Below are 23809 nucleotides of genomic sequence, written 5' to 3'. Positions count from 1 at the left end.
TGACATCAGTACGGTACAGGTCCTGAGAGTTCATGTTTTAAGAACAAGGGCCTGCTGTTCTACAAGTAAGAAAATGTGCTTGAGGGTTACAGTGTAAAAAACAGGGTTATACTACAACCAAGGAGCTAGTGTTTTTACTCTAAAAAAAAATCAATAAAACTAGTTTTAAAAAATCTTAATTGCAAATATGCAATATTTGACCTCTTCATTTCAGTCTAAAATGCAACATGCCAAACACAGCATTTGTTTTACCCACAGTATTTCAAACAGTCAATAAATCATATCTCTTAGAGACTGTGCTAGGCCCTCCTCCAAGTTACTTATTGCCATATTTTTTTTATAATGTTGTTAAATGGCACGCACTGACTCATCTCCATCAAGGTCGCTTTAATAGGCTGTGAATATCATGTTTCACTGGTGTTTAAAGTATTCAACTATTGTCTACAGAACTGCACAGAGACAAGAAATGCAACATTTCTCATACAGGACTAGACCAGAAAGACAATTGATCCAAACTATGTTTTGTAAGAATTTTATTAATAATTAAACCACCCAGTATCCTGTTGGGAAAATATAAGTATCATACATTTCTTATTATATATTAAAAAAATATATTTTTGTTCCATATGGGTTAAGGGACCTATGCAGTTATACTTCCTTTCAGTGTTAATGGACCATTTCTCGTTCTAGATTTTTCTGTTCACATATATATATATATATATATATATATATATATATATATATATATATATATAATATATATTATATATATATATGATGTTTATTAGAATTATCTCAATTGCAAGCCGGCTTATAGACATTGTAGTTTCTTTTCATAAAAAGTTTGTAAATTCCACTTGGCCATGTTTAGGACAACCGGTACAAATACTGTCATCCCACAACTATCTCTCCTTTTAAAAAAACACACAAAAAAAAAAAAAACTTTGGTATCAGAGAAATATAAGGTTTAACCCTCTCGTGATATGTAATTCATTTTTACTGTAGTTCATTTTCAAGGCAATAGTTCTAAGAAACAAAAGGCTGACCATATCAGTATTCAATCAACGTGTAATGAAGGGAATGTCCAACTGATGCAACAAAGTACAGTAAAGAAAGTTAATAATTAAAAAGTACAGTTAATTATGTAAGTATTTGTCATCTTGAAGTTTTCTGAATAAATTATTGCTAACACAAACCAAAAACAATGTGTTACAAAAAAGCCACAGTTTATTTTTTTTTTTTTAAGTTATAGTTTATCAACATTCTACTTTACTTTTTAAAGCGAGGTAAAACACCCTGGATTGCGCCCTCCCCTTCACTTTGTGATTTTAAAGAAAGTTTGAGCTGAGCGCTGGTGCAGTCCGTTAGTGCTGACCTATGAAGAACAGATGGGTGACATAAGCTACTAGCAAATCAGGAGCAATTTATATTCCCTTTAAGAAAGTAAGAGACCTAGTGATTGCCTGGTTCTGGTTCTTCAACAAGGATAACAATATCTTCCTGTCTTGGTTGCCTTTAAACTTGAAGATGTGTGTGTGTGTTTTTTTTTAGCAGTGCTAATTTAGCAATACTGAAAGAAATGTAATACCAGTATGTTTCAACAGTGCCCTCTATGGGCATTTTTAAAATGTAATTGTTGTGTTCCCAATGGCTTGTTTTGTGCCAGTAGCCAAATTCAGCCACTACATTGTACTCTACTGTGCACTGGGTAGATAAGCCACAGCAACAGCTGATGGAACCCAGGCTAAGACTTTAGGTAGACTTTATGTCTACCCCGTGTCTTAGGCACACATAATTATAATTATTTGCCTGTTTAATATAGTTTTATAAGATACCGGTTGATTCATAACAATGTACTGGTAATAGTTCACCAAAATTGGAGTTGTGAACTAAAATGGTTTAACCAATTATTTTCAAATTGAATGATCGCTGCTTTTACACCACAGGGTTATAGCTACAGTATGGAACTGTATTAGTTAACTACAGTGCCACGTTATTAATTTAAAATGAAGAAAGAATCTGGACCATTTTTTATGAAATCTCTTATATTTATTTTTATTTCTTTCAACAGGTGGAGCTGCTTCTTGAATAATTCAAGTTCAATCCCTTGTTTATCTTTTTATATAGAGTCAGGGAGGGGGCACCGATGCCTTGGCCTTAACATTTGTCAGTGTTTCATTTCAGGGAAACTATTACTTTATTATTATTTGTTAAAAGACACAACACAGTTATAAATTTGTATAAAAATTCAACAACAACATAAATTGACTTTGTCGTGCTGGTTTAAGAGACTTTTAATATTGGTGGAAGAGTTGATTTAGCCAATTCAAGAACAAAACAGACAACAGTCTCTTTTAGACTCTTTACTGTAAATGTTGATCAGTTTATTTCTTCTAACTGGGAATTACCAGCTCGCCAGCATTTCTTAAATGCACTGCAGGGACAGTGCAATAATTTTAATTTTCAGAACTGTAAACTGTTTGTAAAGGATTTTGTACAAGTGTAGCAAGTCCATATAGAAGGTTAAAGTTCTTCACTGGTAGAATCTGAATCAGGTAGCTTTTTATATTGTCAGGATACATCATGATACACATTCATAATAAAAATACTAAAATAAACATAATAAATGCAAGGACAAACATTGAAACTTGAAATCTATTTCAAGGTCTTCAAACATGAAGCTTATTTTAGTATTTTTAATTTAAGCACTATTGTGTTTAACAATTATGGATGGTTTTGTGCTTACCATATGAAGATAAACAAAAGTGATACTGTAAGTATTTGATACAGTAAGTGTTTTTTTTTTATCATACTATACTAACAACCCAGTGTAACCAACATTGATGGGTAATTTTAAAATAAAGTACAAATTAATTAAAGGAAAAAAAAATGACAACACTATGCATCTCTGCCCTGTTGGAAATCCCATTAATGACCAGTACACTGATCAGAAGTGCGGGAGATTTTGTTCTATATTGAGGAGCTGATAAAGCTGGTCTGACAAAATATCCCTTTAAGTCCCTGTAAGTTCTAAATTCAACTGTTTGTTGTCTAATCTTTTTGCTGTAACCCTTATCTGGTATTATATATGCTTGCTGCTGGGTGCCCAGTAAGAGGCCAGTAAATATTAATTCTAATTCCCAGCTCTTTGCTGGTCACCAGGTAACCTGCAGTCATGTCCGTAACTCGGCTGTTTTTTTTTTACTTCAGAAATACTAATTAGTAAATACCTAGCAGTCATATAAATACTGCAACTATAGCTTGAAACCTAAGTTTGATCTTGGTAGAATGTCAGCTCTGGGTATGGCACTGCCTGCAGTTGCTGCAATTTTCAACAGGGTAGTGTCCAGCTACTAAAAATAAGCTGAACACAGTTTTTCTGAACACCTCTCAGTACTTGGCTGGTTCACGTTTATAAGAAATGACAGCAGCAGTACTTCTTGGCTTATATTCCACTAGGCTCCTGTAGACATCCTGGTAAATTCCGGTTCTTCCGTCACTGACAATTCAACACGTCCAATTATCTGCGTTGTTATGTTTGATATTGATCCAGTAAAGTGCCCTTTGCTAATTTAGTTTAAATATTAACTCCATTACATGTATTAACTGTATGTAAATAACAAAGGCGCTGCTTAAATGAGGGATCCACACAGTCAGCATCTTAAAAAACAAACAAACAAAAAACCGTCAACATTTAACAGGAATAAACAGTTTATTTATTTGCTGTATTTCGTTTACTGGGAGTTCATCTTTAAATAGATCAAAATACCAAAGCAGGGCACTTAAGTTAACTAATAATGGCTACTTCAAATTTTCAGGGAGTCCATCAGAGAGGTAACAGTAAACACACACACACACACACACACACCGGTACTTTAAAATGTGTTCTAAATTATTTGTCATAATACTCGCTGGTTATAAAATACACTAGTAACACAGCATTGCCTCAATGGAAATGAATACAAGCAAACTATCAATGTAAACTTCCGGTCTTGTGATGCTGAAGAAGTAACCTGCGATTTGACTGCAAAGCGGTGAGGTTGGACATTTAAAAAACGAGTGAATTAGAATGAACAAGCAGAAAAAGCGTGGCAAACGTAATTGTAATTATAGAGAACTAATAAGTCATGTGGTAATTGAGACGAAGACTAGAAAATACATGTGTCATGCATTGCCATGGCTCTTGGGCTGTTAATATTATTGCACAAGCCGTGCATGTGGTAATAGGAGATTAACATTAGACTAAAACTCTTTCTCTTTTGTGTTTGCTATTTTAAAGGCAACTCTCATGATCACGTCTCAGTCACAAGCGCCAGTGTTCATTTCGTCTTATGTGTAATCGTAGTAGAACAGTAGCATAGTCGTAGACTTAATTGCGCTGCATGAGAACTGCAGGGAAGCTGACGAGAAATATAAATTTGGAGAAACCGCCTCGCTATCTTTTTTTTTCTGATCAAAGGCACCGACGAGAGCAAGAAATGGCATCTGTGAATCTGAGACTGAATTTATCCCGAAGGAATGGTGCATCTAGGAACGCAGCTGTGGAGAGAAAAAACCTAATCACTGTCTGCAGGTATGTAACCAGATTTTAAATTTGGTACTGTAACTGTAGCTTTCTGAAGACTATTCATTCGTAGCTATAATGTATATCTAAAACTGATATTCTAACACCTCTGACTTGGATTGTCAGCGCCGCATACAGTAATTATACGGTTCCAGTCCAAGTCCTTTGTCCCATAAGTAAACAAACTATATGGTACTTCATACGTTTGTTGTTCCGAAAGAAAATGCGAGACTAGCAAAAAGCATGCATGGTCATTATCGTGACACATAATTAAGTGTCCGCGAAGATTTGGATTTAACAAATGTAAACAGAACAAAGACAATTCAGTTTTCTGTCGCTTACTTCATAAACGAAGCAGCATACGCATATGGCAATTGCTGTGATGACGCAAAAACACTTTATTGCAGTCTTAGTAAATTTTAAGCAATTACGTATATTTTTAAAATTGTTTGAAAACTAACATACGATTTTTTTTTTTCAACTATTACAACATGTCGTCTCTCCTTAATTTGTGATCGCTGTTGTTGAATATAAAATACCATGGAACTTATGCCATTGAAAATTCAGTGAATGGTGATGCTGCCAGGGCATATCATTTTCTGTATTCTCAATAAGAATATTTTATAATGGATAGAGTGTAATATCGTGATTTTCCACCAAAGTATTCATTTATTTGTATTCTTAAAGATGCGTTGCATAGCATAATTATGCACTGTGTAAGTGACATTCGAAGCTTTTTAAATTTTTTTTTATCTATGTTGCATTATGTCAGTGTTGTATGAAAGACTGCTTTAACATGTTTGTGAATTATATTTTTAACCAATTCCATGTAAAAAAAAAAAAAAAAAAGTGCATTGGAAAGAGCATATGCTGTCAACTCCAGTGTCTCTAGGTAGCCAACACTTTAGTAACCCGACCTACGATCTGTGGTGGGAAATAAATCTCTACAACTTATAAAAAGCCTGTCATGGGATGGAAATAAGATTCCCATTCCATAGTGGTCTGAGCAGTTATAGGCTTTATGATTTATGAATTAAGCTCACAAGACCATTTCCCTCTATGACTAAAGCTCCCAGTAAAACCTGGAAAGGCTCAGAATTCATTGCAATGTTCTTGTCCCAGTTCCTTTGTATGTTACACATGGGTATTTTCAGCTCAAGTGGACCAGATTATTCAGATATGTTACTGCAGCAAATGGTTTGCTTGTTTCAAAACAGAATAATTGGTTTTCATTTTCAAAATCACTGCCAAAGATTCCAGCGAGCTGTAGAAGAGTCATAGCTTAGAATTTGGTTTGGAAGGGAGTGTACTGGTACAGTTGCTTGGTGGTGGTAATCTTACATGACTGAGTGTATGTCAAGTGGCAACTTTATTTAGTGTTGGAACTGTTGTAACTAAGTTATTGCTTGCTACTGCCTGATTTTAGTCTGTATTACATCTATTATTAAAAAGTGTTTTAAAATGGTATGATAAAAGCAAGTTTGGCATCATGTTTGGCTTTACTTATTAAATCTTACCTTAAGTAAGTGTAAGCAGAATGACTTGGTTATGTCTAACTGTGATATGTATCGTTTTATATATATATATATGTGTGCATGCAATCAATGTCTTCGGTGCTGTTTTGTTTAAAATTGTCAACTTCTTTCTATTATAGCACAAATTGTGATTTGTATTTAACAAAGCCAATAACTTGTTTTTTCATCCTTTTGAAAGTTCTTTTTTTTTTTTTTTTTTTTTTGTTAGATGCTGCAGAGTTGTTTTATATAACCAAAAATAAAGGTGCTATATAATGAGAGTGCATTGTATTCTAGAGTAATACGCATTTCAAAGAACGTTAAAAAGAAATGCAGGTATATAGTAACGTTTGTAGAGGTGACATTGTGGCTTCTGTCATCGTAAAAGAGTCATTAGGAAATAATTCATCCTCCCAGGGCTAACAGTAAAGAACAAGTTGATACATTCAAATCGTTTTTTTTTTTTATTTATCTTAAACAGGTTTGCAGACAGAATCACAAATGGAGTTGTATTCAGGATATAGCAACCAGTCCACCTCAAGTCTATCCATGATTATATTACACTCCTAGTGTGTGTTAATGTGTATTTGATGTATGGAACACCTGCATCAGTGGGTGGGATGTTTTTTTTTTTTTCTTTTCCCCCAGAATCTGATCCGCATTAAGCCCTGCTACAGACCCCCCTCCCCCCCACCAGTTTGTTCATATTCTAACTCCTCAGTCCTCATCGCACACTTCAGCTTCTCAGAATATTTTGTTGGCTGCTTGAGATTTATGTGAAGAACAGAGACATTTGTCACCATGGCTGCATGTGATTAGATTTACTCTTCAGTGCTGGAAAAAAAAAAAAAACATTTTCTATGTTCCTTCTTACAATGAAAGCAGACTAACTAAAGCCACTGTCGTGAGTGACCTCAGTGGGATACATTTGTATTTAATACTCCTTTGTGTCAGCAATTATTAATTTGTGCAGGCATTCAACAGTAACCTGATGCAAAAGTTAGAGTCTGCATTGCAAGAAGAAACAACTGTGGATTTATTTATTTTTTGTATTTTAGTGTGGTGGAGGTGGAGGGGTCATTATCAGTGTAATGTCTCATTGTATATCTGCCGGTGTGTTATTGAATAGGTATACCCTGATTTACATTTAGCTGATAAGTTAAATGTGGATCAAGTGAATGGATGCTCTGTCACTTTTCATACTGCTGTACGTCAGACAGTGCAATTCCCCCCCTTTGTAAAATCAACAACTCTATATTTAGCTGTGGTCGCACATCTGCTTTACAACATTGTTCAGCGATAAATTGAACAATTGGTTTGACAATGCTTTATTAATTTTAGATTGCAAGATATAGGGCAATACTAGTCGACCAGTTGACAACTAGTTGATTGGAGGGTTATTTGATTTGCAAAATCAGTAGTCGACTAGAATGATGCAAAGTAATAAGTCACTGTTAGTAAACAAATAAAGTTGTAATCCTCGCTCCTGTTGTGTCTTCCACAATTACAGTGGAGAAAATGGAAATTAGTTGCCAAAGACGTCAGACTGCTGAGCAAAGCTTAGTTACTACAGAATGTATCTGAAAGTGAATGTGGAGATTAAAAAGTTGCCACTGACAGTGATGGAACTGACTGTGGTGAACAGTAGGTTTGCACTGGAGAAAATTCCAGTAGCTGTGAAAGTGAGGACAGAGCCAGGACTAGGTGTGCAAAGAGATCACCCCAGCACTCCACTGGGAACACCTGGACAGAACCAGTCTCGCAAAGGGGCGCAAAAAGAGGATGTGGAAGATGCCACTTTCCTGTGGCATCCGCTGCACCTGTATCAACACCTGCACTTGTACCAGCCGCCTCTCGTGTCAGCACCTGCACTTGTACCAGCCGCCTCATGTATCAGCACCTGTACCTGTACCAGCCGCCTCTCATGTGTCAGCCCCTACACCTGTACCAGCCACCTCTCGTGTCAGCACGTGCACCTGTACCAGCTGCTTCGCCAGTGGTAACGCCGGTACCTCGGGCAGCATCTCCAGAGGTAGAACCAGCATCACCAGGTAATCAAGAGGTTGGTCGTGATGGTACTGTTTGGGACATTATAAATCCTGGTTCCACACAGCAGAAAGAAGGGGTCAGCAAAATTTCTGAAGGTTTCAGGACCCACTCCATACACAAAACGCAACATCTCTGATGAGAGCATATCGAGTGCTTTTTATTTATTAACACGTGAGCATATGCGTATGTCACATGCAATACTGCACTGAAGCTGAAGCCCACCGACAACTAAATGATGATTCCTGGTCAATGTCCTTGGAGGAATTGGAAGTGTTTATTGCACTTTTGTTTGTTTCTAGAGCACATGGTGCCAACAGCCTGTTGCTGGGCAGTTTGTGGTCCAGTAAGTGGGGACCTTATTTTTTATTATTTTTTTTTTTTACAGAGACACTGGCACAGAATCGCTTTTATGAAATTGTAAAATGTTTGCATTTCGATTTGAAGACAACTAGAAATGTGCACCTTTAAAATGAGACATTTGTCCTGGCAACCAAAGTTTGGAACCACTTAATTTAAAACAGTGGATGAGCAGCTTTTTCCAACAAATGCAAGGAACAGGTGGACTTAATATATGCCTAACAAACCTGACAAATTTGGGAGCAAGTTTTGGCTGGCAGTGGACGTTCAAACCAAATATTTGGTTAATGGCTACCCCTACTTAGGTAAGGATGAGACTCTCCCAGATAACCAAAGGCTGGGTGACAGTGTTGTACCTCTGCTAATGGGACCCTACTTAGGGAAAGTGAAAAATGTTACCGCTGACAAATTATTATTTGTTTTTTTACCTCCCTGCAATTAGCAAAAGAGTTGAAGAAAAAAAAAAAAGCCGGTTAGAACTGTAAGAGACCTGCAAACAGAGCTGTATTCCGCTACAGTTCTGAAGCACTCTGACTGCAGTCCAAGAAAGAATGTTATTATGCTGAGCTCCCTTCATCTGTTAGCTACCATCAGGACTGGTGAGAAAAAAAAAAACAGACTGTGGAGTTGATATTTCAGACCAGATGGCACGAACATACTCATTGAAAGCTGGGTCTCGCAGGTGGCCTGTTCATGTGTTTTAATGTATTGGATCTCACAGCCATCAACTCTTTTATTATTTACAAGGAATGCATGGGCAAGAAGATAATAAGCTAGCCGAAGAACGTCACCAGAAACATTTAACAGAAGAAGAGTGCAAAGCAGCTACCCGCAACTGAAGGTAGCGACCCCAGTGCCAGCTTCAAATGACGACAATGCCAGGTTCCCAAATGCAGTGGTAACAAGACTCTTGATAGTTGTGCCCAGTGTGCAGAGGCAGTGTGTGGAAATTGAACTGCATATGTGGAGAAGTACAACATCATTGTGGATTGTGGACACACTTAGGCTTCTTTTGATAACATGTTGTGCTTTTGCGATTTGTTTATAAAACCCATTTATGTTCAAATGTTTTTTTTTTTTTTTGTGTTTATTTTTGGTTCTACAATTTGGTAATATACCTGTATATGCAAATTTCTTTTCAAATATTGTTTTTTTTTTAAATTTTTATTTGCAGTAGCAAATTAAGTAATATGTTTGTAAATAAACACATTTCTGTTCAAGTGTTCATTTATTTACAATGTTTCTGTTGTGCAGATGTTTTCTATGAGGTGCCTGAGTAAAACTTCAACTTATATCTGATTGTTTGTCCATTCTTTATAATATTTATGCTGTTTTTAATAAAGTTGTCAAACTGGTAGCTCTAGGTATGTGTATAACTCTGGTAGTTCTAGTGTTAAACCGCATGCCATCTGAGCTGCACTGCCCCTTTCCATGTTTGTTGTTACTGTCACTGTTAAGACAGAAACTTGTAATATACATTTGAATATCCTTGTTTTTTTGTTGGAGATAAAATGTGTACCTGTTAGCAGCGCAGTCTCCATGTATTGGGGATCCTCCTTCAGCCTCCAAGCCTATACAATGGACCCCTTGCTTGGTCATTAAGTGCATCCCAGTTACATAAAAATGTTGTTCAATGACACCTCTGTGAGCCGAGGAAAAGTGTGATTTGTGTCTATATAAAATAAATCTTTTTTTTTTTAATTGATGGAAGATAATGTAAAGAAATATAATAACAAATCCTGTAAAACTAATTATTAATAAAAGCTAATATCTATGCGTGTCTTACTGATTTTATATTCATTTTAAATTAAATAATTATTGATTTAATGGGCTAAAATAAAATAAATCCCAAACTACTTTTTTACAACTGTAGAGCACATAAATGTAGCATCTGAAGTTGGAAACACATTAGTCAGGGATCTATCAACAAATTGCAATCTATTGGTACCAAACCAATCTGCTAGTAAAATCTACTAGTTTTGTGCAGCCCTAGCTCAACAGCGGAAAGGCAATAAACAAAGAAATAGGAATATTTTCATGACAGATTCTTGAGAACAATGTAATGCGGTTGCTCTTTGTTTATTACAGTAACATTCCGTTTAGAAAGATGGTGGGTGACCTCTGAAGTCTGTCAGTGTACAGTTATAATGGCAGTAGAACTTACATAACAGTGCTGCAGGCACTGCGACAGCAGGAGGGAAGTTGTTCGTGGTAACTATTGCCAATGACTTACTTTTCTACTGGTGTAATTATGTAATTTCCTGTCATTAATCAACTATCATTCCCTGCTGACTGTACAGAAACAGTAATAGGCATTCAAGTTGTAAATAATGTATGTCACAACTGCACATTTGAGAGTTGCAGAGTGATTGGATATGCATGACTGTTACTGTAAGATTTATGGATTTGTGTTACCTTTAACCACTTTAAGCTGTGTTTTGCATGGTAGAGGTCACTGATGGAAAGAATAAGTATAAGCAAGGTTCGTAGAAAACGTGCACATCTTAATAGATAGATCAAATCTCACTGTTGACACCTGGCATGTCAACATTTGTAGATGGTGCTGTGCATCTGACTGGTGTCTTCATCTTGCATATTGGTAGATGAAGCCCACTGCCATCTGGTGATGTAAGTTGTTTTATAGGCTGATTTTGGTGTGCAGATTAGTAACGGTTGGACACAATCGGTAAACTTATTTGGAGTGTTAAGTTTACTCTTATTCCGATGGATCGGTGGCTGATGCATGTAAAAAAAAAAAAAAAAAAAAAAAAACCCAACCGCAGTAACAGAGTGCCTAGGTTATAAAGTGTTTTGTGTGACAGTGTTTTCTGCACATTTTGAGTACAAATATGTTCACATGGTTGGAGGTACGTCCCCTGTATACAGTGGTTTGCAGAAGTATTCACCCCCTGCAAAGTTTTCACATTTTGTTGGCACCTGAGTGTACTCCACGATGCTTTCAAATTAGACTTTACATGCAAAATCTACACAAACTACTCCACATTGATACCGTTAAAAAATGCATATAGAATATAAATAAGATTTACAGAGAAAAACAGATTAATCTCAGTTGCGTAAGTATTCAACCCCTTTGCCACTGCAGTAAATCAGCTCAGGTGCAAATGCTTTGTTTTAAATCACAAAATTAGTGAAATGGTTTCAACCTGTGTGTACTCAAAGTGGTTTAACTTGTACATCATTTCTGTCAGGTATATAAAGACTTTCAAGCTACAGCTCACATAGCGATCCAACTAAGCAACCATGAAGACCAAGGAGCTTTCAAAACAAATCGGGGATAAAGTGGTAGAGCGACACAGAGCAGGAGAAGGGTTTCACAATTTTAAAGGCGCTGATTTATCCCTCTCAGCACAGTGAAGTCCATCATTAAAAAGTGGAAGATGCATCATACCACCCAAATGCTACCCAGATCAGGTTGATCTCCCAAACTGAGCAGCCGGGTAAGCATCATGTTATGGGAATGCTTTTCTTTAACAGGGACTGGTAAGTTTGTCAGGATAGAGGGGAGAATGGATGGTGCAAAGTACAGGCGAATCCTTAAGGAAAACCTGATTGAGTCAACCAAGACTCTGAAACTGGGAGGAAATTCATATTTCAGGAGGACAATGACCCGAAACACAAAGCCAAATCCACACTGGAGTGGTTGAACAAGAAGAGAATTAATATTCTTGAGAGGCCCAGTCAAAGTTTTGGCTTGAATCCAATCGAAATATTTATGGCGAGACTTGAAGATTTCAGTCCATCGACGATCCCCAAGAAAATTATCAGAACTGGAGCAATTTTCCCATGAAGAATGGGCAAAGAATTCATCCTAGTGTGCAAAGCTAGTAGAGACCTATCCAAACAGACGCATAGCAGTAATTGCTCAAAAGGTGCGTCTATCAAGTACTGACTTAAGGTGCTGAACTTATGCAACCAGTAAAAATTTTATTTTGTACATTTTCTTTGTTTTGCTGACATTTAACCTCCTTGCTTTGAATAAAAAAAAATTTGGTTGAAAAACTGTGCATACATTATTTTAAATTAAACAAAATGTGACATTATTGGTAGGGGGTGAATTCTTCTGCAAACCACTGTATCTTGCATTTTCACTGTAACCGGATGGGGGTCGGGAACCAATGAAATGTTTCTAATTGAACAAGTTGGATTGAAGCTGCTGATGGTGCGAATTCAGAAGACATTTGGACGGAAGACCCGATGCATAACCACTGTGAAATGAAAATAACTGGTCAAAATTGATTTATGACGAGGGATATGTTAATAAAAATTCTGATTATGTTGAAAAACATCTTGCAGGAATACCTACAACTAAGCAGAAAGCTAGGGAAAGTCATGTTGTGTTTTAAACCCTGCAGTCTGTTCAGGAACACTGCCAAATGCTTTTTTATGTAAATGTCTTCTACCATAATCAAACTGGGTTATCTTGTATGCAGTTTTATTTAACCATGAAAAAGAGCTTGAAAAAATAAAGCCTCTTCCTCCCACGCGTTCTCTGATTTTTTTTTTTTTTTTTTAAATGAAACTGTTGCAGGAGACATTCAAAAACTCAGTTGTGTTGCCGTGCATAAATAAAGGTCCCATGGCTTTTATACTTTACAGCTTTACAGAAATACAGTGGCTGTCAAAAGTATTCACCCCCCTTGGACTTTTCCACATTATATTGTGTTACAACATGCAATCAGAATAGATTTAATTAGGAATTTTTGCCACTGATCAGCACATAAAAAGTAATTGATTGCATAAGTATTCACCCCCTTGAGTCAATATTTGGTAGAGGCACCTTTGGCAGCAATTACAGCCATGAGTCTATTTGGATAAGTCTGTACCAGCTTTGCACATCTGGACGCTGCAATTTCTGCCCATTCTTTGCAAAATTGCTCAAGCTCCGTCAAGTTGGATGAGGACCTTTGGTGAACAACAATTTTCAACCCTTTCTACATATTCTCAATTGGATTGAGGTCCGGGCTTTGACTGGGCCACTCCAGGACATTTGACCTTTTTTTTTTTTTTTTTTTTTTTTTTTTTTTTTTAAGCCACTCCAATGTGGCTTTGGCTGTATGTTTGGGGTCATGGTCCTGCTGGAAGGTGAATCTTTTCTCAAGTCCCAGGTCTCTTGCAGACTTCAGCAGGTTTTCCTCCAGGATTTCTCTGTACTTTGCAGCATCCATTTTGCCCTCTATCTTCACAAGCTTTCCAGGCCCTGATGCAGAGAAACATCCCCATAGCATGATGCTGCCACTACCATGCTTCATGGTGGGGATGGTGTTCTCAGGATGATGTGCGGTGTTAGGCTTGCACCAGACATAGCGCTTAGCGTTGAGGCCAAAAAGCTCTATTTTGGTCTCATCAGACCATAGAATCTTCTTCCTCTTGGTCTCAAAGTCTCCCACATGCCTTCTGGCAAACTGTAGCTGAGATTTGATGTGAGTTTTTTTTTTTTCAACAGTGGCTTTCTTTTTGCCACTCTCCCATAGAGGCCAGTTTTGTGAAGCACCCAGGCTATTGTTTCCGTATGCACAGTGTCTCCCAGCTCAGCCGTGGAAGACTGTAACTCCTTTAGAGTTGCCATAGGCCTCTTGGTGGCCTCCCTGACTATTACCCTTCTCGCCCGGATACTCAGTTTGTGAGGACGACCTGTTCTACACAGATTCACAGTTGTGCCATATTCTCTCCATTTCTTAATAATGGACTTGACTGTGCTCCGGGGGATATTCAGTGCCTTGGAAACGTTCTTATATCCTACCCCTGATTGGTGCTTTTGAAGAACCTTAGTCTGGATTTTCTTTGAATGTTCCTTTGTCTTCATGATGAAGTCTGTGTTAGGAAATGTACTAACCATCTGTGGGACCTCCCAGAGACAGGTGTATTTAACCTGAAATCATGTGAAACAACTTAATTGCACACAGGTGGACTCCATTCAACTAATTATGTGACTTCTAAAAACAATTGGTTGCTTATTTAGGTGTATCATAGCAAAATGGGGTGAATACTTATGCAGTCAATTCTTTTCTGTTTTATATTTGTAATTTAGAACAATTTATAGATTTTATTTTTCACTTTGACATTATGGACTTTTTGTGTTGATCCGTTGCAAATCCTCCTAATTAAATCCATTTTGATTCCATGTTGTAACACAAAAAAATGTGGAAAAGTCCAAGGGGGGTGAATACTTTTGAGAGACACTGTATACATTTATTTATTGTTATCCTCCGCTGGGGATGAAACGATCTGTCCATATATGTGGAAAAACCTCTGATCCAATTGTTATGAAACTTGATATTAATGTTATTTAGAATACCAGATTCTGGAGAAACAGGGTACATCTGCATGTAACACTTACACACTTATATTTTTGTATGTACCTTAGAAACTGCTTCTCCAATGCCATGAAATTTATTTGTATAAAGTTGGCAATTCTTACTCTCTATACTATTATGTACATAATATATACAAATATGCAGTGCTCCGGATAAGGTTTATGGTTATTGAGTAATGTACTGTCCATTTAAACAATATGTGCGTAAAAGGTATTTTGAGAAAGTGAAATGTAGCATTGCCTTGAAGTCATGAGTACTGTCAATAAATACAGTACATACTTTAATGCTAAGGGGTATTCATTAACTACAGCCTTACATTTTAACTCTCATGTTACTTTGAACTACAGTACAAAATCTTGGTCTTATAATAGAAACTTCCCTTTCCTTATTTTTCACCTGAAAAAAAAAATCCAACAATGTCTTTTTTGCAGCCATTTGGTCCTGCATTAATATTATAGTCTGAGAAGTTGCTACTCTCGATGTAGTTAGCTACTGAGTTCCCGAAGACTCCTCCCACTAGTCTATGATGCATTCTCTAGCTACTGCATGCAGTGTATTCACAATTGACCATTGAGACGGTGGAGACCAGCAATCCTTTCCCATGACCACTCAAACAATGTTTCTGTTTTCATGTGGTTTTGCAGATTGTAAACCCACAATTGGGAAGAAAGATTGTTTATCACTGCATGACACATCAGCTTTCAAATGTTTATGTTAGTGATGATTCTTGAGTAGAGTAGGACAAGAATTCTCACTTTGGGGGTGTGACTGAAATGTAATGAGTTCAAGGGAACATTTTAGCACAAGTCAGAATCTGGAGGAATATGTATCAAATGGCATTGAGATGTAATTTTACATAATTTGACAATGTTATTATTCGCATAGCTGTCTTGGATTCAACTACAGTAATAAGTATCAGTATAAAAGGAGGAAATAGTGAAGAACGGACTCTTAATGGAGTCTCTTTCCTCTTTACTATATTTATTAACTAGACACATTTAAAAAAGTATCTTGTTTTATATTTAATTGATAATGTATTAAGTCAAATTAAAATAAAGACAACAATAACACTGGATATTAAAAGTATTCAGCAATATTTGTAGGTGTATGTGGAGATTTAGATCGGATTAGAATGGCTAATATAATACAGCTTACATAATAGCTTTTCCTGCATGTACTGTATAGCTTTTTTTAGGCTTTGCATGCGAGTATTTAATTTACAGTATTTATTCCTCTTTGGTACCGATTCATCACCACAGTGATAAATTATTGAAGTGCACGTTATACCCACTTTCACTGGTAACTTATTTATGGACACAGTGTCTGGCTTGGTCCAATTTCAGTGAAAAGTTTTCAAAACACAATAATATTAATGGGAATGGGATTTCGAAGTAAGGAATGCTATACATTGCAATAGAAGAGCCACTCTAGCTCTTAATACAATGTTTAAAGGTTTTACAGCGAATGTCAATTTGAGCATTTAAATATGCCTCGGTGCTTGCAAAAAACAGTCAATACAATATTATACATTAAAACATTTGAATAAAATGTACAACCTTAATGTCTAGGTGCAATGCAGTATGTTTTGGGGCAGGTGTGCATTATCTGTTGGAAAAAGATACATCAATGTAAAAAATAAAATAATGTATATGTTTTCTTTAAAGTAGAATACATGGTGTAGATGAGTAACGAACCACACTCGATGTAGGAGAGCATACATCATCTTCACTTTGTTAAAGCATGTAATTTACAGACTAGGGGGAAAAAAAGCAATTTCATTCCAAAATGTAGCATGGCCATTAGCTACAGCATATGGATTTGGTCATTGTTGTTGACAATGTCATTACTATGCAACCAGCAATTTGGTGACATATTGGTCGTTTCTTTTATGCAGTGTGCGCTAGTGAGTAAAGCTGTCTTGTTATTTTGTTCAGCCTGTTCTGTCAAAGTCATTACTCGCATCCATTAAAATGATCTTTTGTAATTTTTGTTCATCTTGCTTAATCTGCTTTGGTTGTGGGCGTGTTCAGCCGCATTTTGTAGCCGAAATTCATTACTGTGCAGTCTTTTGTTAAGTAACAAATTTAAGTTTGACTGATTTTATAACCAGAAATGTTATATATATATTTTTTTTTTTTTTTTTTTTTTGATTAACTGAACAATTTAAGTTGTGCTGCATTTTTAAGCAGTGTAGGCTTAAAATAAGACTTTAACGAACATTGTTGTAGTTGATAGGCTACATTTTTCTTTTCTACTGTACAGTGTAGGTAAAAGTTATAACACACAATGTTTGACAGCAAATGGCTATAAAAGTTAATGTCACGTTATATTTTTCCTGCCGAAATGTTTTTACTAGTATAAATGCTAAATATTATTTTTATGTGACTGTTGTAAAACAAATGTATTAATTGCTGGCAAGTACACAATATAATACTACTTTATTCTTGGTACAAAATTTATGAAGTAAATGCAACAGGTAAACCATACTTATTCATTTTTGTCATAAATACAAGAAGTAAACAATATCTGTTAATTTTAACATGTATAATTATAAAACAGTTTAAATACAGGCCCTATGCCTTGTTCTAGTAATTTACAATAGTTTACCTGCACGATCTATTATTATCGGTATCCTATTGGTATTGGCCAAGAAAGTCTTTATCAGTGCACCCCTAGTATTTTATTATTTGCTCAATAAAGTTCCACTATAAGTGATGACCAATAGATATTAATTATTTCACTGCCACATTTTTTCCAACTCTGGACATACAGAACTTTTTCACATGTCCATTTAACTTAATTTATACAAACCTTTTGATCAGGTATGTCATTCCCCAAAATATTGCAGTAACCACTTTTGTATATTTCTACACCCATTGTCTTATAAATGATAAATAACTATGAAACAAATATCAGAAAAAAAGGATTTTGCAAGCCTAGGTACTTTCAAGGATCAAGCACCCTTTTTCTTCATCATCTACTGACACAGTTACGAAGTTGATCCGAGTTATCAGAAAACATGATCAAAAAGCAAATATTGTTTTTTAAAAAATCGCCTTCACAGTAATAAGAACATAAGAAAGGTTACAAACGAGAGGAGGCCATTCGGCCCATCTTGCTCGTTTGGTTGTTGGTAGCTTATTGATCCCAGAATCTCATCAAGCAGCTTCTTGAAGGATCCCAGGGTGTCGGCTTCAACAACATTACTGGGGAGTTGGTTCCAGACTGAAAAGTCGGAAAAGTCCCTTGGGTCGACATTGTCAATACCTTTTAGAATTTTGAGTGCTTGTGTAGTCGTCTTTGTTCAAGACTGAATAGATTCAATTATTTTAGCCTGTGAATGTGACATGCCTTTAAACCAGGAAAAAATCTGGCTTTGGACTGTTGCAGGAACCAGCGCTTCTTCAAACGTGACAAAGTTTAGGAGAATAAACCTATACCCAAATTAACCGAATGTATTAGGTGAGCGAGGTGACCAGAACCGAACACAATATTCTAGATGAGGTCTTACCAATGCATTGTAAAGTTTTAACATTACTTCCCTTGATTTAAATTCAACACTGTTCATTATATATCCAAGCATTCTGTTGGCCTTTTTTATAGCTTCTCCACATTGTCTAGATGAAGACATTTCTGAGTCAACATAAACTCCTAGGTCTTTTCATAGATTCCTTCAATTTCAGTGTCTCCCATATGGTATTTATAATGGATATTTGTATTGCCTGCGTGCAGTACCTTACACTTTTCTATATTCAGTGTCATTTGCCATGCGTCTGCCCAGTTCTGAATGCTGTCTAGATCATTTTGAATGACCTTTGCTGCTGCAACGGTGTTTGCCACTCCTATTTTTGTGTCGTCTGCAGTTTAACAAGTTTGCTTACTATACCAGAATCTAAGTCATTAATGTAGATTAGGAAGCGCAGAGGACCTAATCCTGAACGCTGTGGTACTCCACTGGTTACCTCGCTCCATTTTGACGTTTTTCCTCTCATCAGTACTTTCTGTTTTTTACTTTGTGAGCTTTGTGACTCTCTTGTCAGGTCATGAAATGAGAATGTGTTCTTAATTGACTCATCTGGATAAATAAAGGTTTTGATTGATTGATTGAAAGAAACTGTAATCAAGTCTTTTAAGGGCAATTTTCTAACCTGTTAACAGCACTAGAAACACTGTCGGTGGTCCTCCTTCTCTTGAACCAATTATGTAGCTCTACAGATTTTAAAAGTATAAATTACTGTTGCCATAACTAACCGTATGCTGTATGTCAGACTCACTTCTAATGTTAATCTATGGCTTTTTATTGAAAAATCATAGAAAAGTATGTTTAGTATGGGGCATTGATTACAGGTAAGAAATCTATTTCAACACTGCAGACCTGTATCCAGGTCTTAAAGATAACTACACTAATTATCTCTATGGCTGTTTTTTATTTTTATTTTTATTGTTGTGAAAAGTTACATTTAAGAGTTAACATAGTAGCTGTCTGGTCTAATAATATTCAGCTAAGAGTGCCAGAGGAATCTCAATGTAAGTCTATGCTAAACCCTGTCCTGACAGTGTGACAAGCATACAGTAAAGTAAAGGGAGTCATCCATTGGTAAACAAAATCAGTTTTTTTTTTTAAACGATTGATCAACTGTAGATAAAACTACTTTTACCAAAGAGCAAAACTCTTTGTAACAAATAACTGATTCGCAAACTATGAAATATGATTATTATAAGATCAATTTCAGAAGCCAGAGTTTGCAGGTGCATTTAATCAGGTGCTCCTAGCTGTTTTTTTTTTTTTTTTGTTTGTTTTTGGTTGTTGTTTTAAAACCAATATTTACGTGATGATATCTTAATCATTTCTCTTTTTCCACTGCAGGTTTTCAGTCAAGACCCTCATTGACTGCTCCTGTTACGATACCATTGATGACTCCTCTCCTGAATTCCTAAATTTTGTGTCTATCTTGGAGCAAATTCTGAGTCATCGGCTGAAAGGTGACAAAGGCCATTTTATAAATCTTTGAGTTTGCCATTATTCTTGGTGCTGAGAAGCAGGTAATGTGCCTCACTGAAAGGTATACAGTATAGATGTTTTTAGTTGTTACTTTGGGGCTAATTTCCTAAAATGCTTCTTCCCAGCAAAAACTTGTATCAGGGTATTTGACTGTTTAAACAACTCTTTTTAAAGTGTGTGAGTATACTTGCAATTCCTAGTTTTCAAAGATAAAGTAAAGTTCTCTCTTCAGCAGCCTGGTTCCCTTCCATAGATCCTGCTGGCCTGTTCTCATTTGCACTGTTTCTCTGAATCACAAACACCTGAACTACTGATCTCTGTAAACCAAAATCTATTGAACATATTTACCAACCAGCAGAATCCATCAGAAACTAAAGAGTACATTATAGTAGAAAATAGTGATAAGACCACCAGCAGAAATCATCAAGTCTTCATCAGTGTCAGTCTGGAAGGAAGGAAATCATCTAGGGCCAAGTCCTGTATTACATTGCTGTCTGAATAGCCGAGCAGCATGTCTGACATTTATTCAGCATGTCTAGCATACCAACCCAGAATGAGAACAATTTGCAGCAGTGTGAATAATATTCAGTTCCCGATCAAGTACGAAATGTAATCATTGCCTTATGGGTATTTATCGTGAAGGCCCTGATAACCTGAATAAGATATATCAAAGCTGCCCGTCAGAGCCTGTGATGCAGTTGTGCCCGCCCCGAGGGCATAACTGGACTGCAGACACAGACATCGTCATCATTTATCTTTTCATTTGACCTGGGCGGGAGAGACTCCTGCTGTGCCTGGAAAGGATCAGGCATTACCGGGCCAGGATGCTATTAATAGATACTTACTGGCCCAGGAGACTGGTTTTCAGCTCTGATACAGCTCCTGTGCTGCCAGTCGTGGCGTTTGCTCAGTCAGGCATGGGGGACGTTGTGTCATCCCGACCCATCAAGCCTGCGGCTCTGGGTCTGGCAACATTTGATCCATCTGGGGTTATCTCATAGGGTCACTGACACCTTGACACCAAAAATACCAGAGCAGCGTCCACGTGTTCCCACTATGGGTACAAGTGGGGCGTTTTTCAGACGTGATATCTGCCTAAGGGTTTTGGCTCTGCGACCTGTCCCGTGGCAGTTATACTACAATTTTTACAGGACCTATTTGATGAGGGCAAACCCCCCTCTACACTAGAGGTCTATTTGGCAGCCATTTCAGATTGCCATATCAAAATTGATTTAGTCTCCCCAGGAGCTCATTTTCTGGCGGGGCAATTTCTAAAAGCTCGGTGGCTTCGTCTGCCTATGAAGGACATTGTCCCTCTTTGGAGGCTTGTGGTGCTTGAAGCACTTATGAAGCCCACTTTTTAGCTCTTGTATTGAGATGAACTGAAGTACTTCTCTTTGAAAGTGTATTTCTTACTTGCAATAACACAAGCATGTGGGTGAAATGCAAGCATTTTTGATTGTGAAAGCCTGCTTAATTTTTTGCAGAAGCCAGGACAAAGGTTACGCTTCGTACCAATCCTGCTTTTTTTGTAGAAAACCATCTTGACATTCTCATCAACCAGACTGTGTGGATTGAAGGCTTTCCATCCACCTCCATTCCAGTCTGACAGGGAGCGGCAGCCCTATACACTTTGCTCGATGTGGGCACTAGCGTAATATGTGGACAGAGCACAGAGTTGGAGGCAGTCTGAACAATTTGTTGTCTGTTATGAGGCTAAGTTCTACAGTAAAGCCCTGCCTAAGCAGAGGCTGTCTAAATGGATTAATGTCACAGTCAAGACTGCCTATGAGCGAGCCAACTTGCCCTCTCCAAATAAGCTTGCTGCCCATTCCACCAGGGTAATGGTAACTTTGTGGACTTTGTTCCAGGGTGCATCTGTCAGGGACATGTGTGGGCCACTTCCCATACTTTTATGCGTTTCTATCGGCTGAATGTCATAGATCCACAAAACCCTGGCTTTGGAACAAGAGTGTTAAAGGCGGCTTCAGGGTCGACCCTGAAAACATTTTTCAATTTTTTAGCCCTAGCTAACATTGCCTTTTGACAGCTTTCGTACTTCTACCCATTAGGTAATTGTTACATGTTGTACTTGATAGGGAACTGTCACAAAGACGGCCGAAGTTGGCGGCGTCAGAACCAGCAAAAGGAATGAATGACAGAGAGGTGTGGTTTGGTGGAGCTGATCGAATGTTTCGCTCAGCATTTAATAAAAAAAAGAACAGAAAATAAAAGGGTTGAACAAACAAACAGAAACAACAGGACACGGCACTCTATGCCAAAATAAAAAGACAAACAAAAACGGACTAACACTAATCAAAAATACGGTGAGCAGATACTTTACGTTACGTTGTTATTATTATTATTATACTTATTATTTCCTCCGTCTCCAATCCCGTTCTCCACTCACCGAACACCCAACCGCGAGTATGTGACAACGTGCATCTATATATACTGTTGTGCTGGGATTCAATTACCAATTAATTATTCACTTGAATCCCAGCACGTGAATTAATAAAGTGCAATTCCCCGTGCTCACATATTATTACATTTTACTTGCACGTGAAGTGCTGTGCAATCCTTGTGCCTAAATACACATATACATTTTAAACACTCGTGTTACACAGACCCGTTTATATCCCGTGTACCAATGTCTATACACCAACATTTAAACACACCACACGCAACACATAACAGATAATATACACAGGGGCGGGCACTTTGTCACAGGAACATTAGGTTATTATCGTAACCCTGGTTCCCTGAAATAGCAACGTAACCATTAACCTTCAAGGTCGCTGTGTCCATGATTGCAGCAGGCTTGAATGAAAAATGATGACGATGTCTGTGTCTGCAGTCCAGTTATGCCCTCTGGGGCAGACAACACTGCATCACAGGCTCTGACGGGCAGCTTTGACACACCATATTCAGGTTATCAGGATAAATATCCATTAGATAATGGTTACATTTCTATTTCTAGGAACCAGGGTTATGATACTAACTTAATGTTAGCTGCTGTAATTGATATACTCTGCTACTGTAGAAGACTTACACTTCTGCATGAATGAATATGAAGTGATTATTTCTTGGGTAACAGGTGGTAGTAATGCTGAAATAATGTCATTATTCGCTTGTGTGGTTCCTTCTATCGCAAAATCTTTTGAATTTTATATATCATTAACCATAGTGCATTTCTCTATTTAAAGTATTATGGATTTTCTTGTTGTTACTGCACCTTGTAAAGAGCTTTGTGATGGTGGTCCACTATGAAAGGCGCTATATAAAATAGAGAGAGATTGATACTGACCTTGGAGCATTTAAAAAAAAAAAAAAAAGTCTATAGATAGAACAGAAAATGCGACTAGCTGGAGGAATGTTTTACCACCTTCACACAGCAGCAAAAGAATACTCAACTTCATGTGTAGGGTTAATAAGAATGAGCTAGTCAGAGTAACTGGCAAATGCTATGCTTTAGAGTCCCCTCGGTAAAATTAGCTTTTCAAATTCCCTTTATGCCTGTCTATCAACCTGCAGTACTGTAAAGTTTCACATAATAGTCTGTCTCCCACCAGTGACATTTAGTACTGCCTTAGTGTTTAGCAGATCAGGGTATCATTGGTTGTAAGGTTTGTATAAAACTATGTTGTGTTTAGGAAGTCTCAGACCCATCTATATGTGTATACTGTGGATGCATATTGAGTGAAGACATCCACACATATGCACCCTGTCATCTTTATATGCATAAATGAGACAGATATCACTTATTCAGTTCTGTATATAGTATAGCAGGGTTCTTTACTTCTGGTTTTCTTTATGATAAAGTTCCTTGGTGCCTCTGCCTTACTGTTGGTTGCTCCTCAAAATCACACAAGTCAAGTTTTACCAGTTTTGACTATTTAATGTAAAATGTGTAAAAAACAAAAAACATAGATTTACCTCGGCATTTGATACAGTTTTCAGTATGGATGTCATATTGTGCAATTTGTTA

General features: G+C 37.0%; 1 protein-coding gene across 1 annotated transcript in view; it reads left to right on the top strand.

Annotated features, from left to right (window-relative positions):
* Positions 1–4055: 4055 nt before the first annotated feature.
* LOC121314997 (RUN domain-containing protein 3B-like) overlaps positions 4056–23809 on the top strand; it is a 39727-nt gene continuing 19973 nt past the window's right edge. The window contains exons 1-2 of the mRNA XM_041248824.1: positions 4056–4573; positions 19687–19802. Of these exons, the coding sequence (XP_041104758.1) occupies positions 4383–4573; positions 19687–19802 (307 nt within the window). The 5' untranslated portion in view covers positions 4056–4382. The remainder of the gene's footprint in view (positions 4574–19686; positions 19803–23809) is intronic.

The sequence above is a fragment of the Polyodon spathula genome, chromosome 4 (assembly GCF_017654505.1).
Source record: "Polyodon spathula isolate WHYD16114869_AA chromosome 4, ASM1765450v1, whole genome shotgun sequence".
In the NCBI taxonomy this organism is placed as follows: domain Eukaryota; kingdom Metazoa; phylum Chordata; class Actinopteri; order Acipenseriformes; family Polyodontidae; genus Polyodon; species Polyodon spathula.
This window is presented reverse-complemented; position numbering and strand designations above follow the sequence as displayed.